Source organism: Schistocerca piceifrons, chromosome X (genome assembly GCF_021461385.2).
Source record: "Schistocerca piceifrons isolate TAMUIC-IGC-003096 chromosome X, iqSchPice1.1, whole genome shotgun sequence".
Classification (NCBI taxonomy): Eukaryota; Metazoa; Arthropoda; class Insecta; order Orthoptera; family Acrididae; genus Schistocerca; species Schistocerca piceifrons.
In genome coordinates, this window is record NC_060149.1 from 307,825,770 (window position 1) to 307,848,330 (window position 22,561).

The 22,561-nt window shown below is 42.3% G+C and overlaps 1 protein-coding gene across 4 annotated transcripts in view; it reads left to right on the forward strand.

Moving 5' to 3' along the window:
• Positions 1-22,561, forward strand: part of LOC124721237 (rho GTPase-activating protein 190) — a 301,992-nt gene that overhangs the window by 227,421 nt on the left and 52,010 nt on the right. For all 4 annotated transcript variants that reach the window (XM_047246094.1, XM_047246095.1, XM_047246096.1 and 1 more), the window contains 2 exons: positions 17,567-17,788; positions 17,879-17,970. In XM_047246094.1, the coding sequence (XP_047102050.1) occupies positions 17,567-17,788; positions 17,879-17,970 (314 nt within the window). The remainder of the gene's footprint in view (positions 1-17,566; positions 17,789-17,878; positions 17,971-22,561) is intronic.

The window sequence follows — 22,561 nt, forward strand, 5'->3', positions numbered from 1 at the left end:
TAAGCAATGGGTTGTTCCGAACCATCAGAAAAACGGTGCGCAAGGACTGCACCGACCCCGTATTGAGAGGCATCTGTGGCAAGAACAAGATGTTGGCCAGGTCGATAAGTAGCCAGGCACGGGGCCTGTTTCAGCATAGTCTTCAATTTCTGGAAAGCCGCTTCGCATGACGCCGTCCAGTGAAAAGGCACGTTTTTATGCAACAGGCGATGCAACGGCTGAGCCACCGAAGCCGCAGACGGTAAAAACTTGTGATAGTATGCTATTTTCGCCAAGAAGGCCTGCAGTTCCTTAACAGATGTAGGGCGAGGAAGGGCATCGATCGCAGCGACAGTTTGCTGAAGTGGACGAATACCATCCCGAGAGAGTTGAAACCCCTAGTACGTGCTAGATGCCTGAAAAAATTTTGATTTCTGAAGGTTACACTTAAGACCGGGAGTGTGTAAGACATGAAAAAGAGTGCGGAGATTCTGAAGGTGTTCTTCAGTGGTGGAGCCAGTGACAACAATGTTGTCCATGTAATTTATACACCCAGAGAGAGGGAGCAATAATTGCTCCAAGAATCGCTGAAAGAGAGAAGGGACCCTGAATGCCAATCGTTGGTATTGATAGAGGCCAAAAGGCGGGTTAAGTACCAGGAACATGAAGGAAGTTGCCGTGGGTTTTGCTGCAGTTTCTTAGAGGTTTGTTTACGGTTAGGCCGAAGCTGCGCTTGGGAGCGTACAGCAGCCATGTTGGCCGGCAGGGGTACGCCGCACGCTTCGTCAACAGCGCACAGAGGTTGTACTTCCCCGATGTCACCCCATGCCTCTATTTGTGCCCCAGCGGCGCGAGAAATTAAAAAAGTCTGAGCGATGGATAGGACTTCATCTAGGGTCGGATTTGCCAACTGAAGGGCACGTTGCCTAACTTCTTTGTTGGGTGCCGATCGGATAATAGCGTCCCGTGCCATGGAATCGGTGTAGGATTCTTTGTGAACTTCAGTAACAAATTGACACTTTCTACTGAGGCCATGAGTTCAGCAGCCCAAGCACGATAGGATTGATGCAGTTGTTTTTGACAACTATAAAAGGCAACACGAGAGGCTACCACATGCGTTTGCTTTTGAAAATAGACGGACAGAAGTGAGCACATTTCAGCAAAGGACAAAGACGCAGGATCTTTCAAAGGAGCCAATTGCAACAACAGTCAATACATTTGAGATGAAATCCATGAAAGAAACAGAAACTTACATGTTTGTTCGTCCGCGACATGAAATGCCAAGAAGTGCTATCGAAGACGTTTTTCGTAATCAGACCAGTCTTCCGCCGTCTTGTTGTAAGGAGGAAAAGGAGGTGTAGACAACGACGAGAGACGCCCCGCATTTGATGCCGCAACGAAATTACGAACCACAGATGTGGAAGCGTTTGCTGTTCAATGAGACCTTGCAATAGTTGCTCTAAAGTAGCCATGGAAACCAGTGGGTCAACGATGAAAAAGAAAAATCCCATCCTTATCACCAATTGTTATAACGTCAAGTTGAACAAATATATTTCTAGGACGACACAATACATGTAAGTCACAGAGCAAGTAAACAAGGTAAGATGAGTGTACACCGTAACAGTCAAATCTGCACTGAGTCCAAGTCTAGCGGCCGCTGGCTGGTCGCTCAGGTGGCATGGCTGCTGCATGGCTGGCAGACAGCACCGCATGTAGAGGACGTGCATAACTGCACGGTGGCACTTTGAAAGATCGGCAAGTCACAACACAACCCTCACCTGAACTCGCTTCCATCCAGTCTCCCCATTCACAAGCGCTGTGATTGGCTAGAGCGCTCGCGCCATGTCTTCATGCCAACGCACCCACACAAACATAATGAAACACATACCAAATGCTGAATTTACATTTAAATAACTTGAAATTAAATAAATATTCCTATGGCTGGGCCATAAACACGCTCTAACACACATTATTAGATACATAAACAAATTAAATAAACATATATCAAAGGAATAGAACAAAAGGTAGGCCAGTAGCCTAATGTCTCTGTGCTTTCTAAAACACAGTAAATATTTAACCAATTTCTTCATGAATTGTATATATCGGATATAAACAAAGACAGAGATGAATGTATTTATAAGCATGCTGCTACTGTTTTTTCGTGTAACTGTGGAGTACTTATGGCCTGACGCGATCGATAGTTATTGGCCACTTTGACCTCCAATAACTCATGTACTATTCAAGTTACATGCCTGTAATTCATACCAATTTAGGATTACACTAATAGCTTTCTAAAGACATGGCGATCGACAAAATTGGATGCAGCGTTTATATTTTGGAAATTCATTTCTGCGTTTTACTTGTATAATTTACCATCAGATACTAAACTTTAAACCAATAAAGATATTGAAAATCATCAGAATCGTCATGCAAATAATGGTAATCTACAGGTTTCTTTTTGAGGTATCATGGTTCATCTGGCTACTATTAATTTCTGTACAAACTGTGAAATGTCTGCCATTAAGGTTTCACAAAGTCCGCCATCTTTGGCACTCCCGGCGTAGACATCTCCTTCATCGACACAAAGCAGTGTCCTCATCACAGCGGAATTCCCAGCCACGTGCATGGACCATGTGCTGGGGCTACCCCTCTCGTCTGGCTAACTTTTGGCACCACATGTTTGCTGCCGGGCCCTGGCTGGCCAAGTGGCCCGTGCGGCCACGCCAACTTATAATATTTTCAGGGCACCACAATTCACCCGTTACCTCACAACCCATACCATAACACCACCTCTATACTTCACTGTTGACACCATACATGTTGGCAGCTAACCTTATCCAGGCATTAGCCGAACCTAAACCCATGCAGTGGATTGACACATGGTATAGTGTGATTCATCACTCCAAATCACTATCCAGTGGCATTGCTCTCTCCACCACGTCAAGCACCATTTAGCGTTGACTACATAAATGTGTGGCTTATGAGAAGCTACTCAACCATTGTATCCTATTCTTCTTAACTGCTTACACACTGTCATTGTGCTAGATGGAGTGGCGGTAGAACTTTGGAACTCATGAGTGATTGCTTCTGCGGACTTCATGCAATTTTTACAACCGTCCTCTGCAATGCTCGATGGTTCCTGTCCATTAGTACATGAAATCTGCCTGGTCTTCGTTTAGCTGTAATTGTTCCCTCATATTTCCACTCATGCAGAGCATGCTGTGTAGCAATGTGGTATGATTGTTTGGGCTGTTTTTCCGTGTGCAAAACAAGAGTCCTTCCTCTAAAAGTATCATAAACTCAAAACTTTACTGATGGGAACTTGCTCTGCAGCACAGGGTCGATTTCCTACACTCGACTGTCATTGCTTCCCACAAACTTCTTCAGTTATTGTCATCTACTTTTTCTTTTGTATTGTGTCCCTCTCTCATTTCTGTTAGCATCCCTGAATTGTGCCATCTTATTTACACCTGTTCATATTTCCTATTCTTCACTTATTTATTTCTTTACTAACTTTGTGCCCAGCCTGGTTATTTGTTTATTCCAATCTTCTATTAGTCCATCTCCTCCTTCCCCCTTTCTCTATCCATCTCTTCCTCCCCCTCTCCGACCATCTCCTCCCCTCCCCTCTCTGTGTACATATACTGGCCCCCTCAGTGGGCTCACATCTCTTTTGTAAGTGCATGCTTGTCCACCACAGGGCTGCAGCCACCACTATGTTCCTTTCTGTGCTGCAAGTCTACCCTTTTATTATTCTTTTTCCTCTTTTGCTTTTCCATTGGATGATATTCTTGGTGACGATCGTGCTTGCATTTGGTTTATAATTTTGGACACTCGTTTTTCTCTTCTGGGAGTTTATACAACCTTTCATCCTTCACAGCATGATCTCCATTGTTGGGTTTGACCTGCCATTGCTCTTCTAAATTTTACGGAAGTGCAATTGTGCAGAGAATATCACCCAATGTGATGTACATTCCACCTTTTGTCTCTTTCTATTGTTGCACCCTTCCTTTTTTAGCAAACATAATACATCCAAAGCCCAACATGGTAGCCACCCCATCATTGGGGTATCATTAAGTACCTGCATGGTGGTACCCCCTGACTACACAGGGATCACACTATTGGTGCCTGAGCTGGGAACTCTCGACATATGCCAAGGAGTATCTGCATGTCGTGGCTAGGACACGGCAACTCTGTGCTACTAGCCAGGATGCCATTGCTGGGTGAGACCTATGGGGAGGACCACCATTCAGAGTGGGCGGCACCCCAGGCAGATGACTCACAAATGACAGGGATCAGAGTTTCTTCTGCTGGTGGCCACACGGCCCCAGTTGTCACTTCTGGAGGAAAGGATTACTACAATGCGGAGAGATATGACCCCGTAATGTTTCCTTCCCTGGCTACGCTGTGGGAGGAATTTAGGGCTAAGAGACAAGGAGAGAGATACTCCCCGCAATAACTAGTGTTCTCTAGTACTGACAGTGATTCCTTTATTGCCACAAAGCCATTATTTTTTAAAGAACATTATGAGGACATGTTTCGGGAAGTAGCAGCAATTCCAAAAATGAAAAGAAATTCAGTCCCAGTTAAAACAGCATCCTCTGCTCAATTGCAGATGTTGCTCACCTGTGACAGGCTAAGTGACATAACACTTTTAATATCATACACATTATCATCTTCCAGCTTGACCTCATTTTGCAGACCGATTATGAGTTATGTGCCAATTTGGAGTGGGGTGTGCATTTTGTTCGTTGTGTCCAGTGGGGACCAAAGGACAATAGAGTTAATACTGGAGCCATCATCTTGGCCTTTGAAGGTGATTCAGTGCCTGAATAGGTCAAGGTGATGGTATATCGATGTGGTGTGAAACGTTGTATGCCCTGTGCCATGTGATGCTTTAAATGCATGAGATTTGGGCACATGTCTTCATGTCGCAATGCCAATCTCATCTGTAGGGATTGTGGATGTCTGTTGCATGTGAGCGCTCCTTGTGCCTCACCTACCCATCTGTCTCAACTGCGGGGAGTGCCAGTCCACAAGCTCACTGGACTGCAGCACCTTCCAAAGAGAAAGCAAAATCCAAGAATAAAAGACTCTGGACCAACTCATTTATCAGTACACCAAGAAGAAATATGAATTTTTGCATCCTATACAAGTGACAATGACATTTACTACGGCTACGAAGATGTCACCCTCTCTAGTGGCAGTACCCTCGCCCTTCATGCCTTCTATATCGGATCCTCGGGGCTGCTCAACTACACCCAGTGCCCTAGTGGTTGGGGTCCCTCCACCTTCTGTTTCCCCCACATCCACTTTGAGGGCATTGACTCCCCACCCACTGGGGCCATTGATCCCCAACCCACAGCTGGGCAAGCAACACCCTCTTCTAGTCTTTCTCACCAGAAAGGAGTCCCTTGGGACACTCCTCTCCCAGAATTCTGCTGATCTGCAACAGGATACCAGCGAGTGGCTGAAGGAGTCACAGGTTGCTGGCCATAGGGCTTCTCATTTGTCTTCTGTCCCTGAAACTACAGTAGACAAGTCCTTGCAAACAGTGAAATCATCATGGAAATGAGTGACAAAAGGAAGACCTTGAAGACAAAGGAGGTACCAGTGGCCCCCATACCACCAGAACCTGCATGTTCCAACTCTGTACTCTAAGCAGAGTTCCTGGTGGGCCCTGTGGCATTGAATGACTCCACACAACGAACATCAGAACTGATATGTATTGATGCTGTATCGTTGCAACAGGTAGCAGCAAGTGACCCTGGGGCACAATTTCCCTCCTTGGCCTCTTCATGCCCCCACAGGATGCCAACAGTGTGATTCTCCAGTAGAACTGGCTCAACTACAACATCTCTTATGCAGTTCCCCTGCTTTTTGCATTACCCCACAGGAAACTTGGTTCCCCGAATTGCAAACCCCTACACTCTACAGCTATCGGTGCTATTTTAAGAATTGAGCTATGATAGAATGTCAGACAAAGTTTGCTTGTGAGTTCTGGACACTCTCTACAGTGAACACGTGCCACTCAATATGACGTTGGATTTAACCATCTGTAATCCGTATCTCCCTCCCAATGGGGAAGTGTCTCAGACTGCATTGTCTGCATTGATTTCTCAGCTCCCCCACCCATCCTCATTTTAGGTGGTGTCGATGCCCACAACCCTTTGTTGGGTGGAACTGTGACCACTGGCTGCAAATCTCGATCTTTGTCTCTTGAATACCAGTGCCCCACACACTTCAGTGTGGCATATGTATCTTATTCTGTAATTGATCTTTCCATGGTCTTCTCCCCTCTGTCCTTTTGAGAGGCCATGATGACATGTGTGACAGTCATCGTGTCCATCCCTTAACATCACTCGCCTAGGTGTCCACCCAGGTCGGCTCTCAACAATGCTGTCTGGGATGTCTTTGCCTCTGCCGTCACCCTTAGCACCCCACAACATGAAGATATCGATCTGGCTGTACAGAGCACAACCGCAGCCATTCTATCATCAGCAAGCATAGTAATCCATTATTCCTTGAGTTCCCCCCTTTGGAAGACAGTAACTGGTGGATTTCAGAAATCACCGTGTCCATTAGAGATCACAGGTGTGCTGTCCAATGCCATAAGTGACATCCATCGATGGAGCACCTCATTGCCCTTAAATGGCTCCATGCTCAGGTCCACCACCTAATAAAATGACAGAAACAAGAATGCAGGGAATGGTATGTTACTATCATTGAACTGCATACCCCTGCTTTGCAGGTTTGGGTAAAGGTTTGACAGGTCTGTAGACACCAGTTGCCCTCAGGTGTACCTTGTGTTGCCCTGACTGGGGTGTTGCCTGCACGGATCCAGACTGTGTTGCTGAACACTTTGCTCTGCATTACACTTAGTTCTCTGCATCTGAGAACTACCGATCTGCATTTTGTATCTTCAAACAGCAGGTGAAGTGAATTGACCTACCTTTCACTACACGCCGTCTAGAGCCATATAATGTTCCATTCAATGAGTGGGAATTTCCCAGTGCCCTAGCCCTTTGCCCTGACATGGCTCCAGGAGCAAACCACATTCACAATCAAATTCTCAAACACCAGTCAGTGTCGTGCCAATATCACATCCTTGCCATTTTCAACTGTATCTGTGTGAATTACCATCTAAGCAGCAGGCAAATGTGATTGTTCCAGTGCTGAAACCAGATAAACAACCCCTTGAAATGGATAGTTATCACCCAATTACAGTTTGTCTTACTAATGTTCTCTGCAAATTGCTCAAACATATAGTGAGCCGGCACTGTGTTGGTACCTTGAGTTGGCTGCTACTCAGGATGGTTTTTGCCAAGGCCATTCTACTACTGGCAATTTGGGCCTCCTGGAATATGCTACTCAGTCACCTTTTGCTCACATCAACACATTATTGCTGCCTTCTTTGACTTGCAAAAGGCTTATGACACCACATGACATCATTACATCCTCATCACCCTACATGAAAGGGGTGTCCAGAGCCCACGCCCAATTTTTGTCTGGAACTTCTTGTCACTCTGTACTTTCCGGGTTCAAGTTCGTGCTTCCCACAGTATCCCCGTATACAGGAGAATGGGATCCCACAGTTCTCTGTGTTGAGTGTGCCCCTTCTTCTAGTGGCTGTCAATAATCTAGCTGCAGCTGTCAGGTCTACGATCTCACCCTCCCTGTATGCTGACAATGTTTGCATCTGCTATTGCTCCTCAGCTCTCAACTGTGGGTGTTGCTGAACACCAACTGCTGGGTGCGGTACTAAAGGCACAGTCCTTGGCTGTCAGTTTTCGGCTGCCAAGACATATGTCATGCGCTTCTGTTACTGTCATACTGTCCACCTACAACCAGAATTCTACCTCAACAAGCAGTTGCTCAATGTGGTGGAGTCATATCACTGTCTGAGATTGGTCTTTGATGCCAAGTTGACGTGGCCTCACCATCTCCTTTTTCCTGGTAGGGAGATCAACCTTCCACAACAGCAGCTGAGGACTGGATCCATGATCATAGTTAGCATACAGTGTTCTGCTCTGAACTCCAATCCCTCCCAAATTGCCTCTTGTCAGGGAGCAGTTGTGTATGGTCCCAGAAAGCCTGTTGACCCCATAATTTTTCACTACCTGTTCCTGGTTGTCCTTGATGCATTAATGAGTTCAGAAGCGGTATACACTGATGGCTCTACAGTTGACAGACAAACCAGTCTTGCTTACGGTCAAGCAAAATGCAGTGAACTACACTCACTGCTGAATGGTCGGATGCAGTGTATTCACTGCAGAATTAGTGGCCATTGCTCAACCGCTCAGTCATGTTTATTCTTGTACCATCGAGACATTTTTAATGAGCAGTTACTTGCTGAGTAGTCTTCAGGCTATCGACCAGTGCTACTCTCTACACCCACTAGTTGTGACTCTTGATGATCTCCTTGCTGACTTCCATCAAATTGGATGGTCAGTCATGTTTTCCTGGACCTCAAGTAACATGGGGATCCCAGGGACTGAAGATGCTGACTTGTTGGCCAAAATGGCTACCAGGATGAAGTCTTTGGAGATGGGGCTACCGGTACTGGACCTCTGGTCTTCTCTGTGCCATCAATTGTTGGACGCTTGGAACATGGATTGGTGTGCCCTGGTTTCCCTGAACAAACCGCAAGCAATAAAGGGGACCTCTGCAATCTGGTAGTCTTCCCTTCATGCTTTATGTAGGAAATCTACCATTCTCTGTCAGCTTCACATTAGCTACACTTGGCTAACCTACGGTCACATCCTACAACATGAGGATCCATCCCACTGCCCGTGTGGTGCCCATCTGATGGTGGCCCATGTGCTACTGGACTGCTCAATTTGGTCTGCTTATGGTGAAGCCTTAAACTTGCTGACTCGTTGCCTCTGGTGCTAGTGGACAATGCCAAAGCAGCTGATCTGATATTACGTTTTACCCATGGTGGTGGTTTCTACTCTTCTCTGTGGGATAGGGCACATTGGCCTCATCAGGTGTTTGAGGAGTTGGAGGAGTGCCCTGTTGCCTGCTTCGATCCAGGGAGTGTATAGTTGCCCTTGCACGGTGGTCCAGTATGGCTCTTGCCTTCCCACCTTTTTAATTCTTCTTATTGTTTCACATTGGTAATTGGCTTTCTGTCTCCTCATGGTTGTTCTCTTTCCTTAAATTTTATCAACCTGTCCATGTTTACAGTTTTCTTGTGGTGGTAGAGGGTGAGGAAGCCCCGGTTGGATGCAGAGGTTGCTTCTCCCATTGCATAACACATCCTGTGGGCCTCCAGATGCTTTGTGGGCAGAGCAACCCACCTACCTTCACCCTTTTGCTCCTCTCTCACTGCTGCTTGCTTCTGTCTCTTGGTTTTAGTGATTCTTGGTTAGAATCAGGTTCATCAGGAGTTGTCTCCTGTGTCCTTCCTCTCTGAAGGCTCTTCCTGGCTTGATGCATGTAGGCTGGAGGGGCTGATGAGTTCCTATCCATCACCCCACACCAATAGGAAGTAGGTGGTTCTCACCCACACAGTGTTCCTTTCCAGATAGTAATGTGTGCCAAGTTTAGTTGAAATAGATCTAGGGGCTTAGAAGGAGCATCTTAACTGCCAGCTTTACATGTCACATATATTTAACATACTTCAGCCATATATGTACACATATTTCACCTGTATATCTAGTGAATTTCACCCTGCAGTTTCAGTTCCATGCTGCTCAATGTTTATGATGTCATATCTCGTAAAATATGTCTTGCACAATGATGTATTTTTGCAGGTACATTCAGTGGTATATGTGAATTATTGTCTGCAAAATGTGTTGCAAATAGAGATAGTAGTAAAGAAGAAATAAATAAAAATTTGTGCCTAATGTGAAAGTTTTGCTGCATAAACAGCAAAAATGTAGTAAGCTATAAACTTATTCACTTTCATCATTTTGTGGACGGTTTCAGCGAGTAAAGGTCACATAAAGATTTGAATTTATATGTATAGTTCATTGCAAGTCACTACGTGCCCTCATGCTCAAATACTGGATAATTATAGTGTGGCTATTTGTGTGTCATGAACTATGCTTCTTTTTCCCCACCACCCCTTTGAGAGGTAGGTGGTTCTTACTCTCACAGCAGTTCTTTCCATACAGTAAATGATATGTGTATCAACTTTGGTTGAAACTGATTCATTAGTTTAGGAGGGGGTGTGGAACATACATACATACATGCATACATACTGTATGTAAATCCATGCATATATATGTATATGGATTTTGACACCCATGTGCAAAAATAGCTCAGGCCATTGTTATTTCTTTTCAATTGTACAGCTATTGATCCGGTCTTTCCATGGTTTTGTTCTTCTCCGTAACTGTTCGCTTCCCTCTTATCTGTCCATCTCAGTTTCTTTGTTCTTTCAGGTACCAGGTTGTAGTTTTATTTTTTTACACTTCTCATAAGTTGCTAACCTCTGGTCTCTCAAGTTTTCAAGGCTCATCTGTTTCTGACATTGCTTGTTGCTTTTCACTTTGTCGTGTCCTACACTACATGATCAAAGGTATCTGGACACCTGGCTGAAAATGACTTACAAGTTTGTGGCACCCTCCATCGGTAATGCTCGAATTCAATGTGGTATTGGCCCACCCTTAGCCTTGATGTCAGCTTCCACTCTCGCAGGCATACATTCAATCAGGTGCTGGAAGGTTTCTGGTAGAATGGCAGCCAATTCTTCATGGAGTGCTGCACTGATGACAGGTATTGATGTCGGTTGGTGTGTCCTAGCACCTAGTCAGCATTCCAAAACATCCCAAAGGTGTTCTATAGGATTCAGGTCAGGACTCTGTGCAGGCCAGTCCATTTCATGGATGTTATTGTCATGTAACCACTCCGCCACAGGCTGTGCATTATGAACAAGTGCTTGATAGTGTTGAGAGATGCAATCACCATCTCCAAATTGCTCTTCAACAGTGGGAAGCAAGAAGGTGCTTAAACCATCAATATAGGCCTGTCCTGTGATAGTGCCACGCAAAACAACAAGGGGTGTGAGCTCCCTCCATGAAAAACATAACCACACCATAACACCACTGCCTCCGAATTTTGCTGTTGGCACTACACACACTGGCAGATGACGTTCACCGTGCATTTGCCATAACCACACGCTGCCATCAGACCGCCACATTGTGTACCACGATTCATCACTCCACACAACATTTTTCCACTGTTCAATCATCTAATGTTTATGCTCCTTATACCAACAAGGCATCGTTTGGCATTTATGGGCATGATGTGTGGCTTATGAGCAGCAGCTCGGCCATGAAATCCAAGTTTTCTCACCTGTCATAGTACTTTCAGTGGATCCTGATGCAGTTTGAATGATGTTGTGTGCAACATTGGCGCAGTTTCAAATAGTGCAGTACATGACCTAAGTTCATGGCTTGTAGAAAATAAACTAACGCTAAATCACAGTAAGACTCAGTTTTTACAGTTTCTAACACACGATTCAACAAAACTTTACGTCTTAATTTCACAGAATGAGCATATGATTAGTGAAACTGAACAGTTCAAATTTCTAGGTGTTCAGATAGATAGTAAGCTGTCATGGAAAGCCCACATCCAGGATCTTGTTCAAAAAAGACAATACTGCCATTTTCACTATTCGAACGGTATCTGAAGTTAATGATTGTTTGACATGAAAGTTAGTCTACTTTGCTTATTTTCATTCGCTTATGTCATATGATATTATGTTTTGGGGTAACTCTTCCCATTCTAAAAGGATATTTTTGGCTCAGAAATGGGTGGTTCAGGCAATAAGTGGTGTAAGTTCATGAACCTCTTGTCGACCCCTGTTCACGAATGTGGGTATTTTGACATTGGCCTCTCAATATATATATTCCTTACTGTCATTTATTGTTAAGAATATTAGCTTATTCCCAAGAATAAGTAGCTTTCACTCGGTTAATACTCGGCAGAAATCAAACCTACATTTGGATCGGACATCCTTAACTCTTGTGCAGAAAGGTGTGCAGCATACTGCTGCATCAATTTTCAATAAGCTACCACTCGAATTCAGAAATCTTAGCAGTAAGCCACATGCTTTCAAATTGAAACTGAAGAGTTTCCTCATGGGTCACTCCTTCTATTCTGTCGAGGAGTTCCTTGAAAAATTAAGCTGATTCTTATTGTATTGTTGACTGTGTTTACTTAAACTTATGGACTGACTTTTTTTGGGTTCATAAACATTTATTTTTATATTATTACCTTTATGTAGTAATTTCATGTACTGACATGTTCCATGACCTTGGAGATTTGCTCCTTAATTTGGTCCCGCAGAACTTGACATGTAAATAAAAAAAAAAAAAAATAAAAAATAAAATAAAATTAAAAAAAAACTTTTAAAGTCTTTGGAAAGTTGGTAAATATGAGTGTGCACATGGACAGGAGACTCTAAATTAGTTTTTAGTTATGGACACAATGATGGTCATGTCCTGTGGTATCTACACCCAACAGGTGAAAGATTGAAATGTGATCAATCCATCCACAAAAATATTATATAATACATCATTTAGGAGTTAAGGAGAACATTCAGTGAGTAGTAAAGTGTTGAGTCGTTGATAGGCACACTAAAAAGAATGAAAACTTTGTTCAGACTAATCCTGTAATGAGCTGGGGTACTAGGATGCATGTATGAATGACCCCACACGAATGCACGCGCGCCCACACACGCTCGCGCTAATGTACTGGTTAAAGTCTAAACTATATGCTGACCAGTCCATTGTTTGTATTCCACCCAATATACTTCAGTATTGTATTTACGATACACTGTCCAGCCACATCAATGTGATCACGTGCCAGAAGCTCAAATATGGTCTCAATGGATAAATGGATACACTTGTGTTGAACCATTGTGCCTTTCAGAATGATGAGATAACTCTGGGAATACCATGAAAACATTCCCCAGATTATAACATCCCTTCTGTGGCCTAGACCCTTCTGATGATTGTTGCAGTGTTTGCTTTCAGACGTTTCATGCCATACTGGCCAACGGCCATCTGTCCAATGAAGCACAAAAAGTGATTCATCCAAACAGACCATCTGCTGCCGCTCTGTGGATGTCCAGTTGTGGTATTGCCATGCAGATTCCAGCCTTCATCGCCGATGAACAGCAGCCAGTCATGGGTGCATAAACCAGGTGTCTTCTGTGAAGGCCCATACACAGCAACATTCACTGAACAGTTGCACAGACACTGTTGGTAGCCTGTTGGTTCATCTATGTGGTCAGCTACTCATACACATCTCCATGGCCGATATTCACTTTTGTTACCTATGGCCTGTGCTCCACCACAGTCACATCATCACTGATTTTGGATTGTGCCATGCACGGTAACAACAGCAGCATGCAAACAGTTTACAAACTTATCCATTTTGGAAGTGCTTCCATCCTTGGCCCAAAAGCTAATGACCATGTCCTTTTGGAAGTCAGAGAAATTGATCCATTTCTGCATTACAACATTGATTGCACTTGTTTTCTGTGTCCTCCATAACACGCTTTATATACCCTGTATTGCTGTAGTTGCCACCTGTCATCTGTGACTGGTTATTGCATGTTGAAGTTGAACATAGGAACTGGTCACATTCTGACAGAATGGACAGATTAGAGGTAACCAGTTAGCATATAGTTTAGACTTCAACCAGTACATGAGCATGTAAACAAGACTGAACTGACAGCTAAGCTTTTGGACAACATCCTTTCTTCGTGCTACAAAATCTGTATAGTAACCACACCAGAGGATTCATAAAATGATATACTTTCCAAGCTATACAACATTGATTTTCATGCCAAAGGGGCTGAACATGAAACATTAGTGCTTAAAAATCAATCATAAATTGACAGAAACACTATAAATGCAGCTGAATAGAGTGTCTCATTAAAAAAAAAAATTTAAAAAAATATAAAAATAATAGTTTTAGTTCTCCACAGTAAAACAAAAGTTAAGCTGTCTCTCCTTGTTCGGTTCTCAGCTTTCCAAACAGAAACTGGGGAAAGTCCTTTGAATTTTTCATGCAAGTGTGTAATACTTTCACGTCACACTCCCATATATTATCAAATACGCCAGTTGAAGCATAATAGGTGGCAATGTGTGTAGTAAACCCATTGTTGAAACAGTTTTTGGACAGTCAAAAGTACCATATTAGACTATTGTGTCCCTTTCCCTACATACACTTCCATCCTATGTACATACACTGTGGGAGCATTTCTACACCTACGTGATTACTCTGCTATTCACAGTAAAGTGCCTGGCAGAGGGTTCAATGAACAACCTTCAAGCTGTCTCTCTCTCTCTCTCTCTCTCTCTCTCTCTCTCTCTCTCTCTCTCTCTCTCTCTCTCTCTGTTTCACTCTTGAATGGCATGCGGGAAAAATGAGCACTTAAATTTTTCTGTGCAAGCCCTGATTTCTCTTATTTTATCGTGATGATCATTTCTCCCTATATAGGTGGGTGCCAACAGAATGTTTTCACAATGGCGGGAGGAAATTGGTGATTGAAATTTATGAGAAGATTCCGTCGCAACGAAAAACGTTTTTGTTTTAATGATAGCCACTCCAATTCACGTATCATGTCTGTGGCTCTATCTCCCCTACTTCATGATAATACAAAACGAGCTGTCCTTCTTTGTACTTTTCCGATGTCATCCGTCAGTCCCATCTGATGCAGATCCCACACTGCACAGCAGTACTTCAGAATAGGGCAGACAAGTGTGGTGTAAGCAGTCTCTGTAGTAGACCTGTTGCACCTTCTAAGTGTTCTGCCAATGAATCGCAGTCTTTGGTTGGCTCTACCCACAACATTATCTATGTGATCGTTCCAATTTAGGATATGTGTAAGTCTAATCCTTAAGTATTTAGTTGAATTTACAGCTTTCAGATTTGTGTGACTTATCGCGTAATTGAAATTTAGAGGATTTCTTTTAGTACTCATGTGAATAACTTCACACTTTCCGTTATTCAGGGTCAACTGCCACTTTTCGCACCATACAGATATCTTGCCTAAATCATTTTGCAATTTGTTTTGGTCATCTGATGAATTTACAAAACGGTAAATGACAGCATCATCTGCAAACAATCTAAGACAGCTACTGAGATTGTCTCCTATGTCGTTAATATAGGTCAGGAACAATAGAGGGCCTATAACACTTCCTTGGGGAACGCCGGATATTATTTCAGTTTTACTTGCTGACTTTCCGTCTATTACTATGAACTGTGACCTTTCTGATGGGAAATCAGGAATCCAGTCGCACATCTGAGGCGATATTCCATAGCCACGCAGTTTGGTTAGAAGAAACTTGTGAGGAACGGGGTCAAAAGCCTTCTGGAAATTTAAAAATATGGAATCAATTTGTCATCCCCTGTCAATAGCACTCGTTATGTCATAAGTATAAAGAGCTAGTTGTGTTTCGCAAGAACAATATTTTCTGAATCCATGCTGACTATGTGTCAATAAATTGTTTTCATCAAGGTACTTCATAATGTTCGAATACAGTATATGTTCCAAAACCCTACTGCAAATCGACGTTAGTGATATGGGCCTGTAATTCAATGGATTACTCCTACTTCCCTTTTAGGATATTGGTGTGACTTGAGCAATTTTCCAGTCTTTAGGTACGGATCTTTCTGTGAGTGAGCAGTTGTATATAATTGCTAAATATGGAGCTATTGTATCAGCATACTCTAAGAGGAATCTGACTGGTATATGATCTGGACCGGAAGCCTTGCTTTTATTAACTGATTTAAGCTGCTTTGCAACACCGAGGCTATCTGTTTGTATGTTTCTCATCGTGGCAGTTGTTCCTGATTGGAATTCACGAATATTTACTTCATCTTCTTTGGTGAAGGAGTTTCAGAAAGTCACATTTAATAACTCTGCTTTAGTGGCGCTGTCCTTAGTGACTTCACCATTGTTATTGTGCAGTGAAGGTATTGATTGCATATTACCACTGGTGTGCTTTATGTATGACCAGAATCTCTGTGGGTTTTCTGCCAGATTTCGAGACAGTGTTTCGTTGTGGAAATTATCAAAAGTATCTCACATTGAAGCAGGTGGCAGCACTAGCACAGAAGAAAGGTGGTGGCAGTAGCAATGGGGGGTATGTAAAGCATGTTGCAGAAAACAGTGCAGTCATTGTCGTAATGCGGAAACTTCTGAAAGGGTGGATCATTGACTATCAGGCAAAGGGTGGAAGTGTTTCTGAAATGGCTATGTTTGTAAACTATTCCTGTGCTGTTGTGGTTAAAGTACATCTTGCATGACTTTATCCAAAACTAATGCCGAGGCAACTGTGGTGCACCATGGTCCATTGATGAAAGGAGTGAGTAACAACTAAGGAGATGTTGCATAGACATACAACTGTTGAGCAGCTGCTTATCCACATGAACCAAGGGACTGCTAACAGTGTCTCCTCAACGACCGTTCAGCGAATGTTATTGTATATGGGCGTCCACAGCAGACACCTGGTTTATGCACCTGCTGCTGTTCATGGCAACTAAGGCTGAAATTTGCATGCCAATACTGAAACCAGACATCCATTGTCTGTTGACAGCTGGCCTTTACAGATAAATCACATTTTATGCTCTATTGGATGGATGGGCATTGGTGTGTGTGTGGCGTGGCCCTGCACCAATCATCAGAAGGGTCCAGGCCAGAGGTGGAAGCATTGTGGTCTGATGAAGGTTTTCGTGGCATTCCTTATGTGATCTCGCTATTCTGGAAGGAACAGTGGATCAGTGCCAGGATGTATCTACCCTTGGGGATCATTTCCACCCCTACGTACAGTTTGTTTTTTCCTCAGCACACTGGCATCTGCCAGCAGATTAATGCAAAATGTCACACAGCTTGCAGCGTACATGTGTGGTATGAAAAGCACCTTGATGCATTTACCATACTTCCCTGGCCACCAAATTCTCCAGATTTAAACTGGATCAAGAATCTGATCAGGCTGTTGCACCGTGGATCCTCAACCGAGAAACCTTGCACAGCTGGCCATTGCTCTGGACTTGGCATGGCTCCACATCCCTGTTGGCACCTTCCAGAATGTCATTGACTCTTTTCCTACACATCAGTGCTGCCAAAGGTTTGTGACAGGCTGTCACATTAATGTAACTTGACCTTTTAGTTTTGGAGTCACTGCCTCCATTCTCAGAAACTTATTCTCATTTAGTTCAGTCAAGGTGTTGTGCTGCAAGCTGTCATCATCACTGCGAAAGTTACATCTGAATCAAGAATGTGGAGTAATATTAATCAGAAACTTAATTTGATGCACGAAACACGTTCTTATCATGTATTTCTGATTTTCCATAATTCTTGATCATCTTGCTGCCTGTATGCACAAGTTGGAAGAGACATATGTGAAGTTTTCATCAACCTTGTTGAACTCTTCTTTTGGTTCCGTTAGTAATAAAACATGTAACATTTTGTAATAAAGCTGTTTGCATTAGTAGTGCTGAACATTAATAGTGTCTTTTCACTTTTCTTAGATTTTTTCTGTTAGGCACTAACTAATTTGAGCAGCCAATTTTTACTAAGTGTTATAATGCTTGTAATAACTAAAATATTTATTTTCAGTTGCAAGTGAAAGTCCGTCAGATTTTAGTGATGCAAGTGACCCAGAGCTTTCTGGATCAGCAACGCAGACACATTACAAGTATCCCAAACATTCCATACGTATGAAAAAAAAGGCAGCAAACATTGCTTCATCAGGAATGATTAACTCATCTGAGCATCGTAGCTCAGTTCAGCGGCCATTCCCTCCTCATTTAACATCGGATTCAGATATTTTAGCAAATGGTAAATTACTTTTCTTTTTCCTAGGTGAATTCTCTTAGTGTGGACGAAATATAAGACAATACATGAAATTTATTATTTCATTTTTTCCAGCAAAAGTGAAAAGTGAAGTTCCCTATGGCACTTGTCAAGATGAAGAATCAAGCCTAGATGTGTCATCACCAAGGGATGTCAATTCTTCTGCGGTATGCAAGTTTCTTTTCATATTGTTTCCGTACTGTGAATTAGATATTTCTTTTTGTGCTGCACTACTCATGCTGTTCATGCACCACTATTTTCATGCTGTCCTAATTAATGAAACACTATTTAAAAATTGTGTCCATTCTTATTTCTGTTGACATTGTCCCTCCAGACTTGATTCCCATAATGTTAGAAAAGTGTATTTTAGCTATTAGCAGATGCGTTCTTTTGTATTTTGAGATAATCATATTCTCTTTAGAACTTCAGCATTATGTAAAAGCCATCTCATCCTGTTTATATATAGCCATGTTACATTTAAGTTCCCAGTATCCAAAACATTTAATCAATTGTTGGTCTTTTAATCTATCTGCTGCTTGATTTAAAGTACTGGTCACCTGGAACATTTCCAAGAGGTGTTTAATGACAGTAATATCAATGTTCCATAAAAAATGGAGCCTTTTTGTAGGAAAAACAGTATTTTCTGAGGGATGATTCTACTTTTTTTCTCTTTGGCTGCAGTAAAACTCCAGTGTCAGTTAATCTTAATGTATTGTAAATAATGAAACAAAACTGAAAGAAGAGTCACAACTTGCAAATTATTAGTGTGAAGTGTAAGTAAGGGATATAAATGTCTCAGCATAACATGTGTTCTCTAACAGTAAGACTGACATCAGTTCGGGTCGCATGGAACTTCTTGGGTGTTAGTTTCGTACGATCATCTGTTCCCTGATGAAAGGGAAGTGAGCACCTGCACCCTACAAGTGGTCCCACCAAAGTGCACTCATTATTGCCAGCCCTGCAATGTCATTTTTACTGACAGGTGAAAATCACGAAAATTATTCAGAATGCTTGATGAAAGACAATAGAGAGATTGCTTCTAGGGAAGATTCGATAAAATTACATTCGCTAATTCTACATCATTTCAGCGCACCTAATTTTGAAAGCATGATTAGATATGCATGGTTCGCATCAAAATTAGCGGATGAAAGAGAAATCCTTTTCAATGCAAAAGAATTGTGTTTCCCGGTATTGCTCATGAAGAAACTGCGCACCTGCAAGACGCTTGCTTTCATAAAATGCGCGTGGTTCTGTGAAAATTTGTGCTTTGGTTGTTTCTATGATAAGTATCTTTCACAATATTCTTTTGGCACATCAAACAATGTGACGATGAAAAATAAGATTTTGTATCATTGTATAACAGACAAAATTAGTAACTGAACATATCTTTATAATTTCGCACACCTTACACTGTTTGTTGATAGTCTTAGAAATAAAATTGAGAAATTCGGTTGATTTTGAAGGAGAAAAGAAACAAACAAACAAACAAACAAACAAAAGTACACTAGCAGGATTCGAACAAGGTAACTCCAGGGCAGTAGGCGTGAACCTTTACTGCTGCGCTATGCTGACTTCCTCAGAATATATGCAACGTTACGGATATACAAAGCATGCAATCAACTTCAAAATTGATTTTCTCGAAAACCAAGGACCATCGCTAAAAAAACTGAATAGCCTGGTACTCACGGTAAGAGCCTCTACAACATATTTGAAGCGCATCAAAATCCGTGATTTACAGTATGGAGGGTCCCCTGTAGAGCTGCTTCAGTAATTATGCTCTATTCATGAGTGTCGTAGTTCAAGAGAATTAACCTTTTTAATTGAATATCTCCATTGATAGCATGTGTAATCTAGTGACTCATGAGAATTGAAGTGTCATGTTATTAACATACGGCATTCGTGAAGTGCTTTGTCAGCTTCTGACCTCTGTAGCTGAGTTTTGTACTTGTGATACTACAAAGTCCTGAGTGAGTGGATTCAAATACTTCAAAGAATAAAGGTCACAGTTGAAGTAACATAGTACCATCCCTCCTGCATAGCCTTTTCTTGAACATGACCACCAATGGCTGATTGCCATCAGCAAATTGCAGCCAATAGTATGTCACTGAACACAAAAGTGTCTGGACTTCAGTGGCTGCTTCAGGACCTGTGCTATCAAGATCTCCACTTAAGACAAGCTAATCTGAAGTGTGTAGAAGGTAATTGTTCGCAAAATACGTTCTTCAATCCCACAACCCTGCAGATCTCAATCTCTATTAGCACCTGTCCCACACCCACTTCCGTCAATGTCTCCCACTTCAGCCTATCGATCGACACCCATACTGTTCTCTTTGATAAAAAGGACCAAGAACTATCTTGGGAACAGGGTACTATACTGTCATTTTAAACTGAATGGTGGAACTGCAATGAGGCGGAAAGGGTGGGGGGGGGGGGAGGGGGGGGACGAATTGTGCGTTGAAAACTTCACCTTCTGCAAAACACGGTGTCTTTCCTTTTTTATTTATTCTTTACCCAAGCATGTTTAGACTCCTGGGTGTCATCTCCAATGGATCTCGCTCTATTTCTGTCCAATTTTATGCATAAAAAATTGGACAAACGCAACTTACACACACACACACACACACACACACACACACACACACGACTATAGCCTCTGCCAGCTGAAGCCACACACTTGAGTGTGGCTTCAGCTGCCAGAGGCTGCAATCGTGCGTGCGTGCGTGTGTGTGTGTGTCGTGTATTTTCGACACTGGCCTTGTTGGCTGAAAGCTTATATTGTGACAGTCGTTTTGTTGTTCCTATCTGCGACTCAGCAGCTCCGCTATATGATGAGTTGGAAGCATTTCTCTTATTTTTACAATGTTCTTAAGAATTATGATAAACAAATCCAATTTGACCTGGATATTTCAAAATTGTGGCTTTAATCTTTTGTGTTAATGTGTTTCACAACTTTTAGGTTAACAATTTCATCTTAATTTTATGTTTGTTACAGTTTTCTGTTTTACACTGGTTCCCATGGCTTTTCAGTCCACTATATTTAAAACCACCAGGAAAAACTGATTTTCTCTTACACCAGCACTCGAGGCAACTCATTCCATTTTACAAAATATTTGACTATAGAACTGAGACGCATATATCACTAGCACTCATTACACCTTTGTCCTTCCCTTATACTCAGTTTGCTGTATTTATCATTTACACAGTCACTCAGTAAGATAGCATTATTTTGTCCAAGACTTACTACTGATTGCATGCTTCATTCTTCCTTCACCTCGGCTAATTACCTTTTATCTTTGCAAGCCAATAACCTTGGCACAAATCTTTAACCAATGCACTTCCATGAATGTCCACACCAAGAGCTACTTACCATTATCCTTAACTCATTTAGGTCTCTCTAGATTACTCCCTTATATTTCGCACCCAACTCATATTCTGTGGCTGCCCTTCACTAAGATCCTTTCTCATCCTTTTGATGTCAGATATGCCTCCAAGAAAAACCAAATACTGAAGGAAAAAAAGCGCCATTAAAAACACAAGAGGAATAGAGTAGGACAAGGGAGAGAACAATTGTCCTACCCAGCTTGAGTGCACACAGTCACTGAAATATGACTTACCAGAATCAAGGAAACACCCGTACACTATTTTATTAATATACATTTTTAAATCTAGCACATTTCTTAACCCAAAAGGCCATTTTGATTTGGGGTACACTAGGTGATAAGCAGTTGGATGAGGAGAACTTTCTACCAGAAAAAGTCGATGCTAGGCCAACAAAATGTTCTTTTTTTCCAAAATATTGCTCTATCTTTCTTTTAATTTTCATCAACACAAGATCTCCTGGCTGAAATATAGTAGCTTTGGCCTTTTTGTTATGTCTTTTCTTCTGCTCATAGGCTTTCTGTAGCACTCTCTCTGTGGTTAGTTTGTCAATTTCCTCTCAGGTCAATACTTGTCCCACAAGATAACTGACTGCCTCTCCAATGATGTTCGTTGGTTTTCTCCAAAACATCAGTTTGTTAGATCCTTTAATGTCCTCCAATACCAGAACAAAATTTTGTCAAGGCCGTGTTTCCCCTAAGGTGAAATGTTCTACACACCTGTTCAGTTCTTTCATAACACATTCAGTCGGGTTGCCTTCCAGAAAATAAGGAGATATCTTAATATGCCTCAGACTATTTCTAAGATTTCCTCGCATTCTTTATTACAAACATTGGATCATTTTCTAAAAGTAGCACCTGAGGTTTTCCTATTTGAACAAAATAATATTTTTCCAGCTTATCTATCAACACTTCGACTTTTGCTCTGCGGATTTGGTAAAAATCGTAAACATCCAGCACAATGAACACCCATACGAACACACTGTATACTTCTGTGACTCAGAGGCTAACCGTAGGTTCCAATAACCACAAGTGATATGCAACAATGCCAAAAATTTCAGCCTGTGAAACCTTTGTAGAAGTTCACCAGTCTAATCCTGTCTGTCATTATTTGTTTCCACATCTCATTCAGTGTCTGAACATTTAGTACTAAATGTACATTGCTGTCGTTTTCCAGAACTACTAAAAAATTGAAACTTCCTGACAGATTTAAACTGTGTGCCCGACCGAGACTCGAACTCGGGACCTTTGCCTTTCGTGGGCAAGTGCTCTACCATCTGAGCTACCAAAGCACGGCTCACGCCCGGTACTCACAGCTTTACTTCTGCCAGTATCTCGTCTCCTACCTTCCAAACTTTACAGAAGCTCTCCTGCAAACCTT